General features: G+C 38.0%; 1 protein-coding gene across 15 annotated transcripts in view; it reads left to right on the top strand.

Annotated features, from left to right (window-relative positions):
• The window catches only part of MBD1 (methyl-CpG binding domain protein 1), a 54,778-nt gene that overhangs the window by 19,892 nt on the left and 16,511 nt on the right, over positions 1-18,375 (top strand). For all 15 annotated transcript variants that reach the window (XM_027577474.1, XM_027577476.1, XM_027577478.1 and 12 more), the window contains 2 exons: positions 358-531; positions 13,920-14,223. In XM_027577474.1, the coding sequence (XP_027433275.1) occupies positions 358-531; positions 13,920-14,223 (478 nt within the window). The remainder of the gene's footprint in view (positions 1-357; positions 532-13,919; positions 14,224-18,375) is intronic.

Raw genomic sequence — 18,375 nt, 5'->3', positions numbered from 1 at the left:
TTAAATGAGGACTAGTCTTATTTTATAAAAGACTGCAATGATATTTTTCCTTTGCAAAATTTATGATTAAACCTGTGCTTTGGGGGCACTTGGGTGGCTCAGTCGGTTAAGTGTCTGCCTTTGGCTCAGGTCATGATCTAAGGGTCCTGGGATTGAGCCCCCCTGTCTGGCTCCCTGCTCAGCAGAAAGTCTGCTTCTCCCCCACTCATGCACACGCTCTCTCTCTCAAATAAATAAATTTTTTTTTAAAAATAAAAATAAACGTGCTAATTAAATAAATAAAAGTAAATAAAAACCAATTAGTAAAACGGCCCATGTGGCATGACAGTTTTACTTTTTTTGTGATTTTTTTTTTAGGCTACGTGAACTTTTAGCATCAGAAGAAAGTGGGTATTTTACTGAAATGCAGTTGAAAGAAGGAACAATTGAGGAGAAAAAAGATAGAATGAGAGAGAAAACCAGATTATTGAAAGAGAAGAAAGAAAAAGAGAGACAAGATCTCGTGGCTGAAAAACTAGACCAGCAATTCAGGTAATGATATCAGAAAAACACACAGAATCTGAAGTTGGTGTATGAAAAAATGATTTAGGCATACTGACTTATAGTAAAGTATGGCCTTAAGATGGTATACACGGTAGTTGTGCCTCTAAGTCTTGGTAATTATACACATCATTGGATAATGCAGGCACTGAGGTTCTGCTGTTGTTTTGTAGTGAGAAAACTTTGGACATACTGTGTTAGCAAATTTTAAATATGCAATATAGTGTTATTGTCTATAGTTACCATACTCTATATTAGATCCCCAGAACTTATTCATCTTATAACTGAAAGTTTGTGTCCTTTGACCAACATCTCATTTTTCCCACCTCAGTCCCTGGAAACCATACCATTCTACTCTCCATACATTCAACTTTTTTTTTTAAAGTGAGAATACAGTATTTGTCTTTGCCTGTCTGTCTTAACCCACTTAGTATAGTGTCCTCCAGATTCATCCATGTTGTCTCAAGTGGCAGGATTTCCTTCTTTTTTATATTGACTGCTATTCCATTTCACACACATACATATAGATACATAGATGTGTATGTATGTGGTATATATACCACACATTTTCTTTATCCATTCACATAATGTTGTTAGAATGTTTCCATATCTTGACTATTGTGAATAATGCTGCAGTGAACATGAGATTGCAGATATCAAGGTACGGGAATCTTCCCTGATTCCATTTCCTTTGGATATATGCCCAGAAGTGGGATTGCAAGATCATATGGTAGTTCTATTTTTAGTTTTTTAGGAATCTCCATACTGTTTTTCATAATAGCTGTACCAACTTATATTCCCACCAACAGCATACAAAGGTTTCCTTTTCTCTACATCCTTGCCAACAATTGTCATCTCTTGTCTTTTTGATAATAGCCATCCTAGCAGGTGTGAGGTGATATCTCACTATGGTGTTGATTAGCATTTCCCTGGTGATTAGTGATGTCGAGTACTTTTTCATGTACTTTTCAGCCATTTCTATGTCTTCCCTGGAAAAATGTCTATTTAGGTCCTTTGTTCATTTTTTAATCAGATTTTTTGGGGCTACTGAGTTGTATGAGTTCCTTATATATTTTAGATATTAACCCCTTAACAGATAACATAGTTTGAAAATATCCCATTATTGCCTTGTCCATGTTGTTGATTGATTCCTTTGCTGTGCAGAACTTTTTAATTTTATGTGGTCCTACTTGTTTATTCTTGCTTTTATTGCCTTTACTTTGGGATGTCATATCCAAAAAATAATGCCAAGACCAATGTCAAAGAGATTTTTCCCTATGTTTTTGCCTATATGTTTTACAGTTTCTGATTTTATGTTTAAGTCTTTAATCCATTTTGACTAAACTTTTATGAATGGTTTATATAGTAGTCCAGTTTCATTCTTTTTCATGTGGATATCCAGTTTTCCCAATACTGCTTATTGAAGGGACTGTTCTTCCCCATTATGTGTTCTTTGCCTCCTTGTAAAAGATTAGTTGACTACATATTTTCGGATTTATTTCTGGGCCCTCTATTCAGTTTCATTGATCTATATATCTATTTTTATGCCAGTACTATACTGTTTTAATTACTATAACTTTGTAATATAGTTTGAAATCAAGTATGTAATGCTTTGAGCTTTGTCCTTTTTTAAATCAAGATTGCTTTGGGTCTTTTGTGGTTCCATCTGAATTTTAAGATTTTTTTTTTCTATTTCTGTGAAAAATTCCATTGGAATTTTGGTGGGGGTTTCACTGACTGTGTAGATCACTGCATAGTATGGACATTTGAACAATATTGATTCTTCCAATCCAAGGACAAATGGTTCCTTCCCATTTATTTGTGTCTTCAGTTTCTTTCATCGGTGCCTTATAGTTTTCAGTTAACTCCAGTTAACCTCAGGTAACCTCCTTGGTTAAATATTTCCCTAAATATATTATTGTTTCTGATGCTCTTCCAAATGGGATTGTTTTCTTAATTTCTCTTTCAGATAGTTCATTTCTCGTGTATAGAAATTCAACTGATTTCTGTATGTTGTTTTCATATCCTGCAACTTTACTGAATTTACTGATTAGTTCTAACAGTTTTTTTGGTGGAGTTTTTAGGGTTTTCTATATATAAGATCATGTCTTGGGCAGACAGTTTTGCTTCTTTTCCATTTTGGATGCTTTCTATTTCTTTTTCTTGCCTAATTGCTCCAACTAGGACCTCCAGTACTATACTGAATAAAAGTGGCAAGAATGGGCACTTTTTCAGAGGAACAGCCTTCAACTTTCTACCTCTGAACATGATGTGAGTTGGGAGCTTCTCATATATGGCCTTTATTGTGTTGAGCTACATTCCTTCTGTACCTAGTATGTTGAGAGTTTTTATCATGAAAGTATGTTAATTTTGTCAGATGTTTTTTCTGCATCTATAGCCATGATCTTATAAATTTTATCCTTCATTTTGTTAATGTGGTGCATCACGTTTATTGATTTGTGTATATTGAACCATCCTTGTATCCCAGGGATAGATTCCATTTGATCATGGTGTATGATCCTCTTAAAATGCTGTTAACTTTGGTTTGCTAGTATTTTGTTGAGAATTTTTGCATCTATGTTCATCAGGGATATTGGCCTGTAATTTCCTTTTCTTGTAGTGTCCATGTCTGGCTTTGGTAGCAGGATAATGCTGGCCTCATAAACTGCGTTTGGAAGTGTTTTCTTCAATATTTTGGAAGCTTATGAGAGGGATTGGTATTAATTCTTCTTTAAATGTTTGATAGAATTCACCAATGAAGCCACCTAGTCCTGGGATTTTCTTTATTTGGAGATTTTTTTGATTAGTGATTTGATCTCAACTTATTATTGGTCTTTTCAGATTTTATATTTCTTCATGATTCAGTCTTGATAGGTTATGTGTGTCTAGGACTGTATCCATTTCTCCCAGGCTATCTAATGTGTTGGCTTATAATTATTCATAGTAGTCTTCTATGATCCTTTGTGTTTTTGAAATATCAGTTGTAATGTCTCCTCTTTCATTTCTGATTTTATTTATTTGAGTCTTCTCCATTTTTTCTTAGTCCAGATAAAAGTTTGTCAATTTTGTTAAATTTTTTCAGGAAACCAGTTCTTAGTTTCATTGGTCTTTTCTATCATTTTACTAGTCTCTGTTTTATTTACTTATTTTCTTTCTTCTGCTAACTTTGGGCAGTTTGTTCTTTTTCTAGTTCCTTGAAAGTAAAGTTAGGTTGTTTACGTGATGTTTTTCTTTTTTCTTAATATAGGTGTTTACTGCTATAAAATTCCCTATTAAAACTGTTTTTGCTGCGTTCTATAAATCTGGTATGTCGTGTTTCCATTTTCATTTGTTCCAAGGTATTTTCCAATTTCCTTTTTGATTTCTTCTTTGACCCATTGGTTGTTCAGAAGTGTGTTTTTTAGTTTCCACATTATTTGTTAGTGTTCCAGTTTTCTTTCTGTTATTAATTTCTAGTTCTATACCATTGTGGTCAAAAAAGATACTTGATAAGATTTCGATCTTCTTAAATTTGTTAAGACTTTTTTTTGTGACCTAGCATATGATATATCCTCAAGAGTTCTCGGTGCGTGCTTGAGAAGAATGTGTACTCTGTTGCTGTTGGATAGAATCTTCTGTGTATGTCTGTGAGTTCCACTTGATCTAAAGTGTACTTCAAGTCCTGTGTTTCCTTACTGATTTTCTGTCTGGATGATCTATTTCCTGTTGAAAGTGGAGTATTGAAATCCCCTACTATTGCTGGATTGCTGCAATTTCTCCCTTCAAATCTGTTAATATTTGTTTAATATGTTTAGGTGTTAGGTGTATATATATTTATAATTGTTATATCCTTTTGATGAATTGACCCCTTTATAATTATATGAGGACCTTCTTTGTCTTTTTTTTTTTTTCCAGCTTTTGAGTTAAAATCTATTTTGTCTGATTGAAGTTTAGCCACCCCTTTTCTTTTTGTTTCTACTTCCATGGACTATCTTTTTCCATTCCTTCACTTTCAGCCTTTATATGTCCTTAAAGCTGAAGTGAATGTCTTAAGAGTAGCATATAGTTGGGTCTTGTTTTTTTTCTGTTCAGCCACCCTGGATACTTTCAAATTTCCTATCTTTGTGTTCTTAGATTTTTTTATTCTATTTGATCAAATCTGGTGGTGATGACCTCTCTTGCATTTTTCATTTCACCCATTGTATTCTTTAGCTCCAGAATTTCTGTTTGGTTCTTTTTTATGATTTCTCTCTCTCTGTTGAAACTTCATTTTGTTCATGTATTGTTTTCCTGATTTTGTCTGTCTATGTGCTCTTGTAGCTCACTGAGCTTCTTTTTTTTTATTTTTTAAAGATTTTTATTTATTTGACAGAAAGAGAGCACAGGCAGGGAGAGGGAGAAGCTGGCTCCCTGCTGAACAGGGAGCCCAACATGGGGCTCGATCCCAGGACCCTGGGATCATGACCTGAGCCAAAGGCAGACGCTTAACCAACTGAGCCACCTGGGCACCCCTCACTGAACTTCTTTAGAACAATTATTTTGAATTCTTTGTCTTTAGGATTGGTTACTGGAAACTTACTCTGTTCCTTTGGTCGCATCATGTTTTCTTGATTTTTTTGTGTGTTCCTTGAAGTCTTGTGTTGCTCTCTTCACATTTGAAGAAGCAGTTACCTCCTCCAGTCTTTATTGGATTGCTTCAGGAGAGAAATACCTTCATCAGTCAGCCCAGCTAGGGATTCTGAGGCTTTCTCAGACCTTTTTACAGATGTGCCTGCCCCTCAGTTCTTGTTCTTTATTTTCAGGGAGAGGATTTTTTAAGATTATATGTCTTCTCTCAGTTCTGAAAAGCCAGGCCAGATGCTGAGAGCCTTCCATTTGTTTTCCCTAGTGTGGTACCCTGAAATCCTCAAATTTGTATACCTTCCCCCAGTCTCACAGAGTTGGGCTGGCTTTCTGTTTATGCTGGCTAGCCATCTGCAAAGGCTCACACTCACTGTCTAGTGGAGCACATGAAGGGAGCTGGCCACAGGGGGTGTGCCATGGAGTAATGGGGTTGTTCATGGATCAGTTGGTGTGTTTGCAGGCAAGATGTCCCCAGTGGCTCATGAGCAGGCTTCCTGATGGAGTCCATGTGGCAGTTAGGAGGATCCATGTCCCTTGATGAGTTCCAGGCCCTGGTTGCTGTGCTCCCCACCTCTTCCAACCCTTCAGCCATGCACCTCAGTATTTTGGGTGGGGCAAGAAAGAAGCGGAGCCACTTGGGAGAAGTCAAATGCTTGCTTACATGCTTTCATTTTCTCCCATGAGAGAAATCATGGACTGGGGGGGGCATCTCTCTTGGCACTGAGTTTTGCCACCTTGGGGGAGAGGTGACATGGATAAAATGAAGCTGTTCTCAATCCTTTCAATGTGTCTGTTATTGGATTTTTGGCTAGTGGTGTGCCTTCCCCACTGGACTCCTAGACTCCCACAAAGGTACTCTCATCCATGGGCGACTATCAAAATCAATTCTATGGGGGATAATGGTAGAAAACTTGTAGTCTACTGCATTGCTCATGTCCATTCATGCAGGTACTGAGTTTGTGTAAGTCCCGTGCTCTAGTGTTCTGTGCTTATCTCCCAATTAGAATGGAAGGTACCAAGTGAGATTCTGTTATTGAATTTTAGATATTAACCTCAGACTTACTATTGGCAGGAAGTTCCTGTTGCAGGAAGTCTTTGGTAGAGTTGAGTTTCCCTGCTGTCCCTAGTGCTGTTGTCTCTACCTGTGCAGAATGTGTGCTTGGTTCCCTGTTCTTTATTGTTTCCCCGCCTGGTCTCTTGGTCCTTGGAGTCTGATCACCTTAACTTTTGATCCACTTCCTGACCCATACCCACAGTGACTCTCAGTTTTCAGATCCCTGGTCTTCAGTCCAATTCTGTGGTTGTCTCCATCAACCCTTTTTGTTTTGCTTTTTCCATCTTGGGATACCCTGAGTCTGTGCCCCCATTTCATTCCAATACCCTGCACTTAAAGAGGGAAGATTTGCATGGAAGTGCCTGAGGATGATCTTCTGAGATGATTTGCATCATGAAGAGCTTGGCAAAGGCTTTTAATTTCACAAACTGTGAGAGATTCCTTACCTCTAAAGCAAAGGTATACTAAAAAAGTCTCAATGTGTTACATTCCTTCTTAGATCTACAGCTCTTAGAGCAAGGACATATTTACATATTTATAATTTCATTATATATGTAACTCCTCAGTTATACTTTCAGTGCCTCTAATAATGCCTTATAAGAGTGTGAACATCAAGAATTACTATTATATATCTCAGGATGATATGTTCATTTTGCTCCCTCTTTTCATTCATGTTTCTTAATGTAGTGATGATCACACGATGTAACCCATGCAATGCTCCAGATTATCCACTTTATCAGTCTCTTAATTTTGGAGTCACTGATTAATATTTTTATCTTGAGAAGGGATCTTTAAATTTCAAATGTTACTTGGAAATGCTTAAAGCATAGCCATTATCATTCAATAATTAAATAAATATTTCTGAGCCCCTACTTTGTGCCAAATTCTGTGATTAAATAATAGATTGATTGGCTTAACAAAAAAATGAGTGTCATTTAGGCTATCAGGTCACCAAATGTGAGTGGGGCAGATTGTGTATCATGTTATTCTGGATTCAGGAACAGACTAATGTAACAAAGTAAATGTAAACCCTGAATTAAAGTCTAGCACAATTCAGAAGGAATACAAGAGTTCATTTTTTACAGCATGCAAAATTTGGGCAGATGAGAAATCCAAAGGTCAACAGGTATAAAAAAGCAGCAAAACCAGACACGTGGAGGATTAAGACATGGTTTCAGAGGCAGAGCTTTTGCCACCTCTTCTCTCTCTGCCATGAAGTTGCTATTAATCATATAGAGTGCCCTGAATCCTCCTAGTAGAGGCCCAGAGGACAAGTAAGCTATTTCAGTGAGTAGTGTATACAAATCGCAGATACAGCTGAGCTAGCAGTAAATTAGACTGTTCAAACTGGAGAGAATGGCAAGTTCCAGGGCTTGGGGACCTGCTGAAGGAAGGCATTAAAGAAAACCAGAGTAGTAATGCATAGGGCCAGAAGGGACTCATCACTTTCCTCATCTAGCAAATGGGTAACTTGAGTTCCACAGGTATTAATTTTCCTGAGTCTTAAAGCTTGTAGTAACTAAGACAGAATTAGACTTGGATTTTCTAGCCTATGTAAAATATAACCTCACCGCTGCCCTTGGTAGGACTCAAACACTCCCTACTGGCGGCTGGAGGAGAAGATGCAGGGAGGGACAAAGGGGACACTGGCAAGTGAATTCCAATGACCATTCATATATTTTCCACTCCCTGGTAAATGTTGCCCAACACAGTAAGAAAAACGAGGTTCAAAAGCGGTCCATGCTCTTAAAATACCTATTAATTTGGTAACATTTTATAGATCATATAGACAAATCTTGTATAACTGAGTATGCAGCTTCATAGAGAAGTTGTATCACTTGCTAGTTAAATTGTTAGCTTTTTGAAGAAACAGTTATATCCTACAGTGTTATAATTCATCTGAAAACAAATTGTTTTTAGTATTTTTAATGTAATACTGCCAACTCTTCAATACAGAGCATCACACACAGTTTTGATTCTTTATGAGAGTGAAGGGTGAGGGTTAAATTTTGACCAAGGATGCTAAATCAGGCCCCACTGGGGCACTGGGTGACTCAGTTGGTCAAGTGTCCGACTCCTGATTTCAGTTCAGGTCCTAATCTCAGGGTCCTGGGATTGAGCCCTGTGTTGGGCTCAGCGTGGAGTCTGCTTGAGGATTCTCTCTCTCCCTCTCCCCCTCCCCCCCACTTGCATGCTCTCTGTGTCTGTTTCTCTCTCAAATAAATAATCTTATAAAAATCATGCTAGTTCAGCATCAAGTAAATAAATAATTAAGGCCCCATTATCGAAAATATAACTGGAGCTTTAATACATATGTAGAGCAAGATAAAATTACTGCTCCTTCTTCTCTGCCGTCTCCTCCTCCTCCTTTTTGTATTCCCCTGTATGAATATGCCACAATTTATTCATTTCCCAGATGATAGACATTTCAGTTATTTCTAGTTTGGGACTCTTATGGATACAGCTGCTGTGAACGTGCTTGTATGTGTCTTTGGTGGACATGTGCTTTCATTTCTTTTTTTTTTTTTTTTTTTTTTTTATTTTTTTTTAAAGATTTTATTTATTTATTTAATTGACACAGAGAGAGAGACAGCGAGAGAGGGAACACAAGCAGGGGGAGGGTCAGAGGGAGAAGCAGGCTTCCCGCGGAGCAGGGAGCCCGATGCGGGGCTCGATCCCAGGACCCTGAGATCATGACCTGAGCTGAAGGCAGTCGCTTAACCAACTGAGCCACCCAGGCGCCCCGTGCTTTCATTTCTGTTAGGTACCTAGAATATTTGATGCCTGGAATGGGTCATTTTTAGTGTTCCACTCTAAACAGAAAAATTATTTTCTGTAATAATGAAATGAAATGAATAATAATGACAAGATAGCCAGTGATTTCTCTTATTTTAAATTTTAAAGTAATTACATACTCACAGAAATTGTCAAGATAGTACAGGGGTGCCATGTACCCTTATCCTAGTTTTTCACCATAGTTATATCTAAACATAACTACAGCACAATATGAAGGAAATTCACAGTGGTCCGTCATGTCTGCACATTTCTGTGTCATTTTATCACGTGTAGATCCACGTAACTTGCCACCACAATCAAGATACAGAACTCTCCCATCGCCACAAAGATCTCCCTCATGCCACCCCTTTATAGTCACACCTACCCCTCTCACCCCCATCATTACCAGCCTCTGGCAACCGCTGATCTCTTTTCCATCTCCATCATTTCACCATTTCAAGAAAGTTACATACATGGAATCACACAATATGTGAGGTTTTTTTTATTTTTATTTATTTATTTATTTTGACAGAGAGAGAGAGAGAGACAGCAAGAGAGGGAACACGAGCAGGGGCAGAGGGAGAGGGAGAAGCAGGCTTCCCGCAGAGCAGGGAGCCCGATGCGGGGCTCCATCCCAGGACCCTGGGATCATGACCTGAGCCGAAGGCTGACGCTTAACGACTGAGCCACCCAGGTGCCCCAGTATGTGAGCTTTTGAGATTGGCTTTTTTCACTCAACATAGTGCCTTTGAGGTCCATTCCAAGTGGCTGCATGTATCAGTAGTTTGTCCTTTATAGTCCCTTGTATGGGTGTACTTAGGTTTGTGTAAACCATTCACTACTGAACATTTTGGTTGTTTCTGGTTTTTAGCTATTATAAATGAATCTAATATGAACATTTGTATACAGATTTTTGTGTGGCCATAAATTTTCATTTCTCTAGGATAATTGTTCTATGCTATTGCTGGGTCTTTCTATGTATGTTTAATTTTTACAGAAACTGCCAAAGTGTTTTCCAGTGTGACTGTCCCATTTTACATTTGCACCAGTAATGTATAATAGACCAAGTTTTTCCATATTCTTGCCAGATTTTTATATTGTCACTATTAGAACAGAGGTATGTAGTGATATCTCATCATGGTCTTAATTGGCATTTCCCTAATGGCTGGTGATGTTGAACAACTTTTTATGTGCTTATTTGCTATCTCTATATTTTCTTTGGTGAAATGTCTCTTCATGTCTTTTGCCCATTTTCTAATTGGATTAGCTATTAAGTTTTTAGAGTTCTTTATATATTCTATTTTTTAAAAATATTTTATTTGACACAGAGAGAGAGAGTACAAGCAGGGGGAGTGGCAGGCAGAGGGAGAGGGAGAAGCAGACTCCCTGCTGAGCAGGGAGCCCGATGCGGGGCTCAATCCCAGGACCCTGGGATCATGACCTGAGCTGAAGGCAGTCGCTTAACCAACTGAGCCACCCAGGTGCCTCATATTCTAGATATGAGTCCTTTATGTAGGCTGTGTGGTTTGGAAACATTTTTCTTCTTAGTCTGTAGTTGTTTTTTGTTTTTTTTTTTTTTAACCCTCTTAACAGGGTCTTTCACAGAGAGAAAGTTTTAAGTTTGATGAAATCCATTTTATCAACATTTCTTTTATGGATCATGCTTTTGATACATCATGAAATTTGTTTTTTTTTTTAAAGATTTTATTTATTTATTTGTCAGAGAGAGAGAGTGCACAAGCAGGGGATGTGGCAGGCAGAGCAGGCAGAACGAGAAGCATGCTCCCTGCTGAGCAAGGAGCCCGATGTGGGACTCCATCCCAGGACCCTGGGATCATGACCTGAGCCGAAGGCAGCCGCTTAACTGACTGAGCCACCCAGGCGTCCCATGAAATTTGTTTTTAAGTGTTCTATATTTATATACAATTAGTGATTGGATCCCAGATTAAGGTAGGCAATTTTTGGCTTTGTTTTGTTTTGGGGTGTTTTTATTAAATGAATACCCTAGGATGTGTTGTCAGAACACTTGAGGATTGTCTTGCCTTTGTTAATTACTGATAGAGGTGATAGAACAAAGTACCAAAGAACCCAAATTCCAGGGCCAGACTACCAGGCCTTCAGTCCCAGCTCTAGCACATATGAAATGTATGAACTTACCCATGATGCTTAACTGCTCTGTGCTTCCGTTTTATCTAAACTGGTGATAATAATAATAAGAATGAACTTGTAGTGATGTTGCAACATTGGTTGTTATGAAGATTACAAGAGTTCATACGTGTCAAGTGCTTAGAACAGCACCTGACAAATAATAAGCACTCAATAACTGTTGCTAATAGTACTACAACTACTGGCTATGTGGCTTGGGAAGACACCAAGGTTCCCCGAGTTTCAATTGGTGTAACTCTAAAATGGGGATAGTCCTTTCTGTTCCAAGTTATAAGACACACGTGAGGATAAAATAAGATTTTACTGTGAAAGTACCATGTAAAACACCCACAAACAACAAGTTTTCCTCTTATCAATGATTATTATAATGAAAATAGTTAGACACACTTTTATCTGTAGATAAAAGTGAGCTTCCTTGAATCAAGTGTTCTCAAGTTTTAAGTGAATAGATGAATCATTAGGATGTAGGGAGGAAATATTTGATGTTTTTAATTTAAATCTCATCTGTCTTTGGTTTTTATTTTTGCTATATTTAATAATTTATGTGATATAGTAATAGAGTAATAATTGCATACAATTTATAAATAATAATCCTACCTATTTGTGGGTGCTTAGAATTTTTTTACTGAAAAGGATACCTAATCAAAGTTTGAAGATCTACTGATCTAAAGAAATACTTGATATGGGCACCTTCATACAGTGTTAATTCAGGCTTTCTCAGCAACATGCATCATCAGGTGCCTTGCAACACTTTTGTACTCTGATTTTATATTAAGGAAAGGAATTACCTTAAGGAAATCATCAGAGGTAAGCAGAAAGAGCTACATTTATAAATACTCATTGCAATGTTATAGTAAAAGTCAGAAGTAACCTATATGTTCATCAAACAAGGAAATATTTAAATAAATTGATATATTTATAGGTTGTAGACTATATTCCATAGCTTAATAAACTATAATAAAGTTGTAAGGTTAGGTATTTTAAGAGGATTCCATGAAGAAACATTCCCAAAATAATGTTAGGTGGAAAAATTAAGATAGAAGGGATACCAGTATAGGTATATAGATCTACAAAACGACCTCAATTCTAGTAAAAATGCACATACACAAGACTGGAAAGAAATACACTAACATGCTAAAAGCAATTATCTCTGGGGAGAGGGATTAAGCGTATTTTTAGTGTCTTCATACTTTTCTATATTTTCCAGTTTTTCTGCGTGTATTAGTTTTGTAATTAGAAAGCTTTTTTTTTTGAAAAAATATCATAAACCATACTTGTTATTCTTAGGCTTCAGATTTTCGTTGATTGAATAACTTTTCTGGAGTATAAGTCATAGGATTGGGAAGGACTTTAATTAGTTGTCATGGCCAATTCTGATAGAATTTCACTGATGAATTCATTTTTCAATGTTAAATTTTTTTTTGGTAACCTAGCAATTTCAGCTTCTGTAATCTTTTTGAGATTTCCACAGAATATAGATAACTGCCAGTTATCATTATTTTGCTAATAAGCATGACTGTATATCAATTTAACCAACAGTTATTTAATGGACATTGGGTAGGTAGTATGGGAAATATATTCCTGAAATATGTTCCTAAGTTCCAGCCCTCACAGAGATTCCCCTTTATTTAGGAAAATGAGACTAGTCCTTAACAAATGTTGAACAATACTCAACTGTATTTGATAAATGTCAATTTCTGTGGTATTGACCACACTTGTAATTTTAGACATCAACCTTTCTTTCAGCCTTAGCAACTAAGTTCTTTGAAGTTCTTTATTGAGCCCATTCTCAAATTTCAGCTTCTTGGTGCTGAACTTGATGAAACCAGGAAGACTTGATGTTTATAAACATTACCTTGAATCAGAGGTTCTCAAACTTGACTGTATGCCAGAAGTTTCTGAGGCTCTCTGAAAAAATACGGGTACCTGGGTCCTGCCCCCAGATATTCTGATTTAACTAGTCTGGTCTGGGAGTAGCAGAGGGAAGAAGTGGAGAATAGGATTTTAAAGATACCCCTAAGTAAATCTAAAGTGTAGACAGTATTGAATATCATAGCCCTTAATTTAAAAACGGGCTCAAGGAAGAACTTTTGAGGAAATTTGAATTACTAAGACTGAGAGAAAAGGTGAAATCTAAACACTTACTGAAAGAGCATTTCTTCTGGAATGGTGACATAAGTCTAGGTATGAGAAGGTAGCATTTGGGCTATTTTCCCAGCTCTGGCAGAAACCCCTTCAGTGACATGTGTCCCACCAGGAATGAGGGGCATTGGGGCAGCTTCATGATATGCTGACCCTTAGCTCTTTCCTTGGCATGCAGGGCCTCTTCCTACCAAAGCCTTAATCTACTTGTAATATTGCAGGGACCCATGCCTCTTCTATTTCCTCTATGGTAATAATAATAGTTACCATTTATTTAGCTTCTATTCTCTACCAGATATTTTCATCCATTTTTTCTGATCCTTACCAGAACCTTGAAAGAGAGTTGTTTTACAGATAAAGAGACACACTCAGATAGGTCGAGTTTGTGATCCAAGGTCACACAGAAATGTCAGATTGTGGTTTCAAAGTCTGCTTGGCCGGACGCCAGTGCCTGTGCTTTGCCTGTGACATCATGATGCCTGTCTCCCCGCTGCCCCTCACATGTCCTCTCGGCTCTGGTGGTCTACCTCCAGGTCTTTTACTTTTCATACTTCAGTGTCTGGTGCAGATGTGTGCCTGAATAGAGCAGTGTCTCATGAAAGGCTGGGTTTTGCCTTTTAAAAATAAATTCTCCTTTCAGAGAACGCTGTGAGGAGCTCCGTGCTGAATTGTTTTGTATCCATCAGAAGAAGGTGTGCGAGGAGCGAAAAGCACAGATAGCTTTCAATGAGGAGCTGAAAAGACAGAAACTGGTGGAAGAGCAGATGTTCTCAAAGCTCTGGGAAGAAGACCGATTAGCCAAGGAAAAGCGAGAAGCTGAAGAGGCGAGGAGGCAGAAAGAGCTGGTGGAGAACACACGCCTGGGGCTGAATGCCCAGATCACCAGCATCAAAGCGCAAAGGCAGGCTGAGCAGCAGCTGAAGGAAGAGGAGGCACGCTTTGTGGTGGGCCTTTTACGATGCTTGTTGCGGGTTGATCCACTCTATGGCTATAGTACACAGTTTGCAGGCCTGCTGCCATGCCCTTTGCCTCATGGCCTGGCTAGTTCACAGAGCAGCAGACCATGGTCAGAGCCCTGGAGTCCAAGGCCCAGTCAACAGCGCCATCCCATTGCATAGCGCAGATTACTTCACTACTGTGACTTGATCTCTTTATCTAAAAAATGAGGCAAAAGGCGCTTGTCTTTGTTGTGAGGATGAAATGTGATAATCATGGGCAGTACCGTGGAGGGCTGGTGGCAATTTGGCAACATCCCCCTGTTCTTTGATATGAGTAACTTACAGTTTCCAAATCCTCTGTCAAGCGCTACACAGCAGCTACAGTGGCCTCTCCACCCCAGCCACCAAAATCAACCATTTCATTCCAGCAAGGTCGTTGCCCCTACTGTAGAGAAATTAGAACTGTCACTGGAAATGTATGAAAGCACTAAAACAAGTAGCAATTTTATATGTATATAAAGCTTCTAGCAACTGATACTTTAATACCACCAAATTTAAGGAAAAAATATATTTTCCTGGGAAATCCCAAGTATTGAATCTTAGAACCATAAGAAGTGCCAAAGGTAAGGTACTTCAGAGACCTAAAAACCTTCCTGGGTTTGAGACTGTTTTCTTTTGGAGAGTTTAGTGGAAGATGTCTAAATATTTTAGCTTCTCTAAGAAAATTGAAATGGTGGCCCCCGAATTACTTCTGTGCTAAGATACCTAGTGAGTCATTTTTACTCACAGTCCTGACACCAAATGTGTGGGTTTTTTTCTCACAGCAAACAATTCTGTAATTCTCTATGGACACCACCAACTAGATGACCTACAATTTTATTGAATTCTGACACTAGCTACCAGTGATAGCACTAGACTCCACAGGTTTAAGGGCTCAGTCCCAGAAGACTGCTTGTACTCCAGAGGCCAGTCACAAGTGGTGGGTCCTCAGGTTACTCACACTTCTGTCCAACTTGGCTATAAAGTCAGAGGTTCTCATAACTTCCTCTAAGTTTGATAAATCCCTAAAATAATTCATACAACTCAAGAAAGTGCTTTATTTGCTATATTACTGGTTTATTGTAAAAGGTACAATTCAGAAACAGGCAAATGGAAGACATGGATAGGGCAAGGTATGGGGGGCAGTATGCACAGCTTGCACACCCTCTGGGCATACCATGTTCCCAATCTCCATGTGTTCACCAACCCTATCATTTGGCATTTTAATGGAGGTTTTATTATGTAGGCATGATTAATTAAATCATTGACCGTTGGTGACTGAACTCAATTTCTGGCCCTTCTCTCTTCTCTGGAGATAGAGGGATATCCAGAATGAAAGTTTCAAACCTCTAATCATATGGTTTGCTCTTTCTGGTTACCAGCCCCACCCTGAAGTTATGTAGGGGCTCCAGCCACTAGTCATAACATGAGGGTACAAAAGATAGTCTTACCACTTCAGAGATCACAAAGGTTTTAGAAGCTATGTACCAGGACACAGGGATACAGACCAAATATTTATTTTTCATTATACCATGCTTAGCTCTATTTCTACCTTCCTTTCAAAAACATTTTTTTGGAAACAATTTTAGACTCACAAGAAGTGCAAAAATAGTAGAGTTCCTGTATATACCCTTATGTAACCAAGCATTATATATGTATGTATTTGTATTTATAGTTATATATTTGTATATATAACTATAAATACCAGGAAATTAACAAAAATTGTATGGTTATCTTAATAGATGCAGAAAAACATTTGAAAAAATTCAGTATCCAATCATGTTAAAAATTATCAACGAATTAGGTATGGAAGGAGGTATTGCAACACAATTACAACTATATATAACAAGCCCAACCTTTCAGTGGTGAAAGGTTTTAAGCTTTTTCTCTAAAATCAGGCAAAAAACAAGGGGGTACCCGCTGTTACACTGTGGGCAACATAGTACTGGAAGTCCTACTAAACAGAGCACTTAGGTAAGAAAGAGAACAAAAGTCATCAGAATTGGAAAGGAAGAAGTAAAATTGCCTCTATTTGCAGATGATAAGATTTTATACAGCAAAAATTCTAAAGACTACCCAAAAACTGTTCAATCTAATTAACAAATTGAGTAAAGTTGCAGGATACAAAATAAACATGCAAAAATAAGTTGCATTTGAAAACAAAACAAACCAGGAAATTAACATTGGTGTAATACCTTCAATTAAAGTTATTCTTTATTTAAATATAGTAAAATCTTTGCATTTCACCAGTTTTTACATGTAGACCTGGGGGGGGGAAGGGGTGTAGTTCTGTGAAATTTTATCACATGTATAGATTTTTGTAACCACTACCAAAATCAGGATGCAGAAAGAACTGTTCCATCATCCAAAGAAACTCCTTTAAAGCTACTCCTTTATAGTTATAACGTCCTTCCACCCTAACTCCTGGCAGCAGTGATATATGCTTTATCATTATTATTTTGTGATTTTGAGAATGTTATATAAATTCCACCCTTTTTAAATGTTTTATTATAAATAGTTTCAAATACACAGAGTCAAGAGTACAGTGAACCCCTCTCTACCCCTCTCCCTGTTTCAGCAGCTGTATAATTTTGCCATATTGGTTTCCTCTACCTCCCCCAACCCCACTCCATTTTTATGTTTTAAAATATCAATCCCAGACATGTCATTTCCCCCTTAAATACATGTCAAGTATGCGTCTCAATGACACGATTAAGGACATTTTCTTACACATGCCAATATCAGACCTAAAAAAAGTAACTGTGGTTCCTTTTTATCATCTTAAATCAACATCAAAATTTCCATCATTGTCTGAATTACTTGATGTTTAAATCAGAATCCAAACATGGTTCTTAGAGTCTCTTTAGAAAGAGGGACTCTTTCTTATTCAAACCAGGGCAAAATTGAGGTCGAAAGGGATGCAATAAATTCATTACATCGGCACAACAGGTGCACAATCAGAACTACCCTGGAGAAACCAAGACTTGATGAACTGCTTTTATGTCTCTTAATCTTGAACACTTCTCCCCTGTCCTATCCCATCTCCCCCAGGTCTCATAGTGGGGATTTGGCTGATTGCTTCGTCCTGGTGTAGTCAGCCTTACTTTTAAAAAAATGTGGCCTGCTATTCTACTGGCTTTCATTTTTGATAGCCATTGCTTTTCCTTAGATGTGGCGGAGGATTTTCACATTTTCTTTTGACCCTCACAATTCAGGGTTTACTATTCATGACATTAATAGGAAAGTCTAGCATATAACTGTCTTCTCACAAGCCAGTGATCATGGTGATTGCGGCTGTTGTGAGTCTCGGTTAAATCACATTGGGAATTGTATACCATTCTCACTGTTGCCACATCATCTCTTGTCCCAGCTGGGCAAGTACTTATCCCTCCAGGACTGCTCAGCTGCCTCTGGCAGGAGGACTAGTGCTGCAGTTTATACCATACCCAGATTTTCTAGCAAACCCACAATGCCCAACAACACTGGTGCCCTAGTTAAAACTGCTTAGCTGGCCAGGCAATTAAGCCAGCCCAGAAGGTCAGAAAGATAAGAAATGAGAAGAATCGGGGAGTACTTTTAAAGAACAAAATGCGTACCATTTAATTTTGTATATGTACCTGATAGTACCTTTCCAGTTTGGGACTCCTACTGCTGCTTAATAATGTGTCCATATCTAGGTGTTGCAGGTGTCCATAGAAGAGTAAAGTCTTGAAGGCCAATACACCGAAATGTTGAGTGTGGTAGTGGGTGGTGGGTACTAAGATTAAAAGTGATTTCTCTCTATACTTTTCTGCATTTTGAACTCCACACCATTTATTATTTCATAATCATTCACAGCACAAAGTGTTATTGCTGACTCAGCAATGAAAAGCAAGTTTTCTATCTTTTTTTTGACATAGCCATTTTTTGTTATTATGTTATGTTAATCACCATACATTACATCATAAGTTTTTGATGTAGTGTTCCATGATTCGTTGTTTGTGTATAACACCCAGTGCTCCATGCAGAACATGCCCTCTTTAATACCCATCACCAGGCTAACCCATCCCGCAAGTTTTCTTTCTTACAGTCCCTCTAAATTCAGGTGTGTGTATCTTAATCTTCATTATTGTTTTACCT

Source organism: Zalophus californianus, chromosome 14, assembly GCF_009762305.2.
Source record: "Zalophus californianus isolate mZalCal1 chromosome 14, mZalCal1.pri.v2, whole genome shotgun sequence".
Classification (NCBI taxonomy): domain Eukaryota; kingdom Metazoa; phylum Chordata; class Mammalia; order Carnivora; family Otariidae; genus Zalophus; species Zalophus californianus.
Note: the sequence above shows the minus strand (reverse complement) of the source record. Positions and strands in the feature narration are given on the sequence as shown.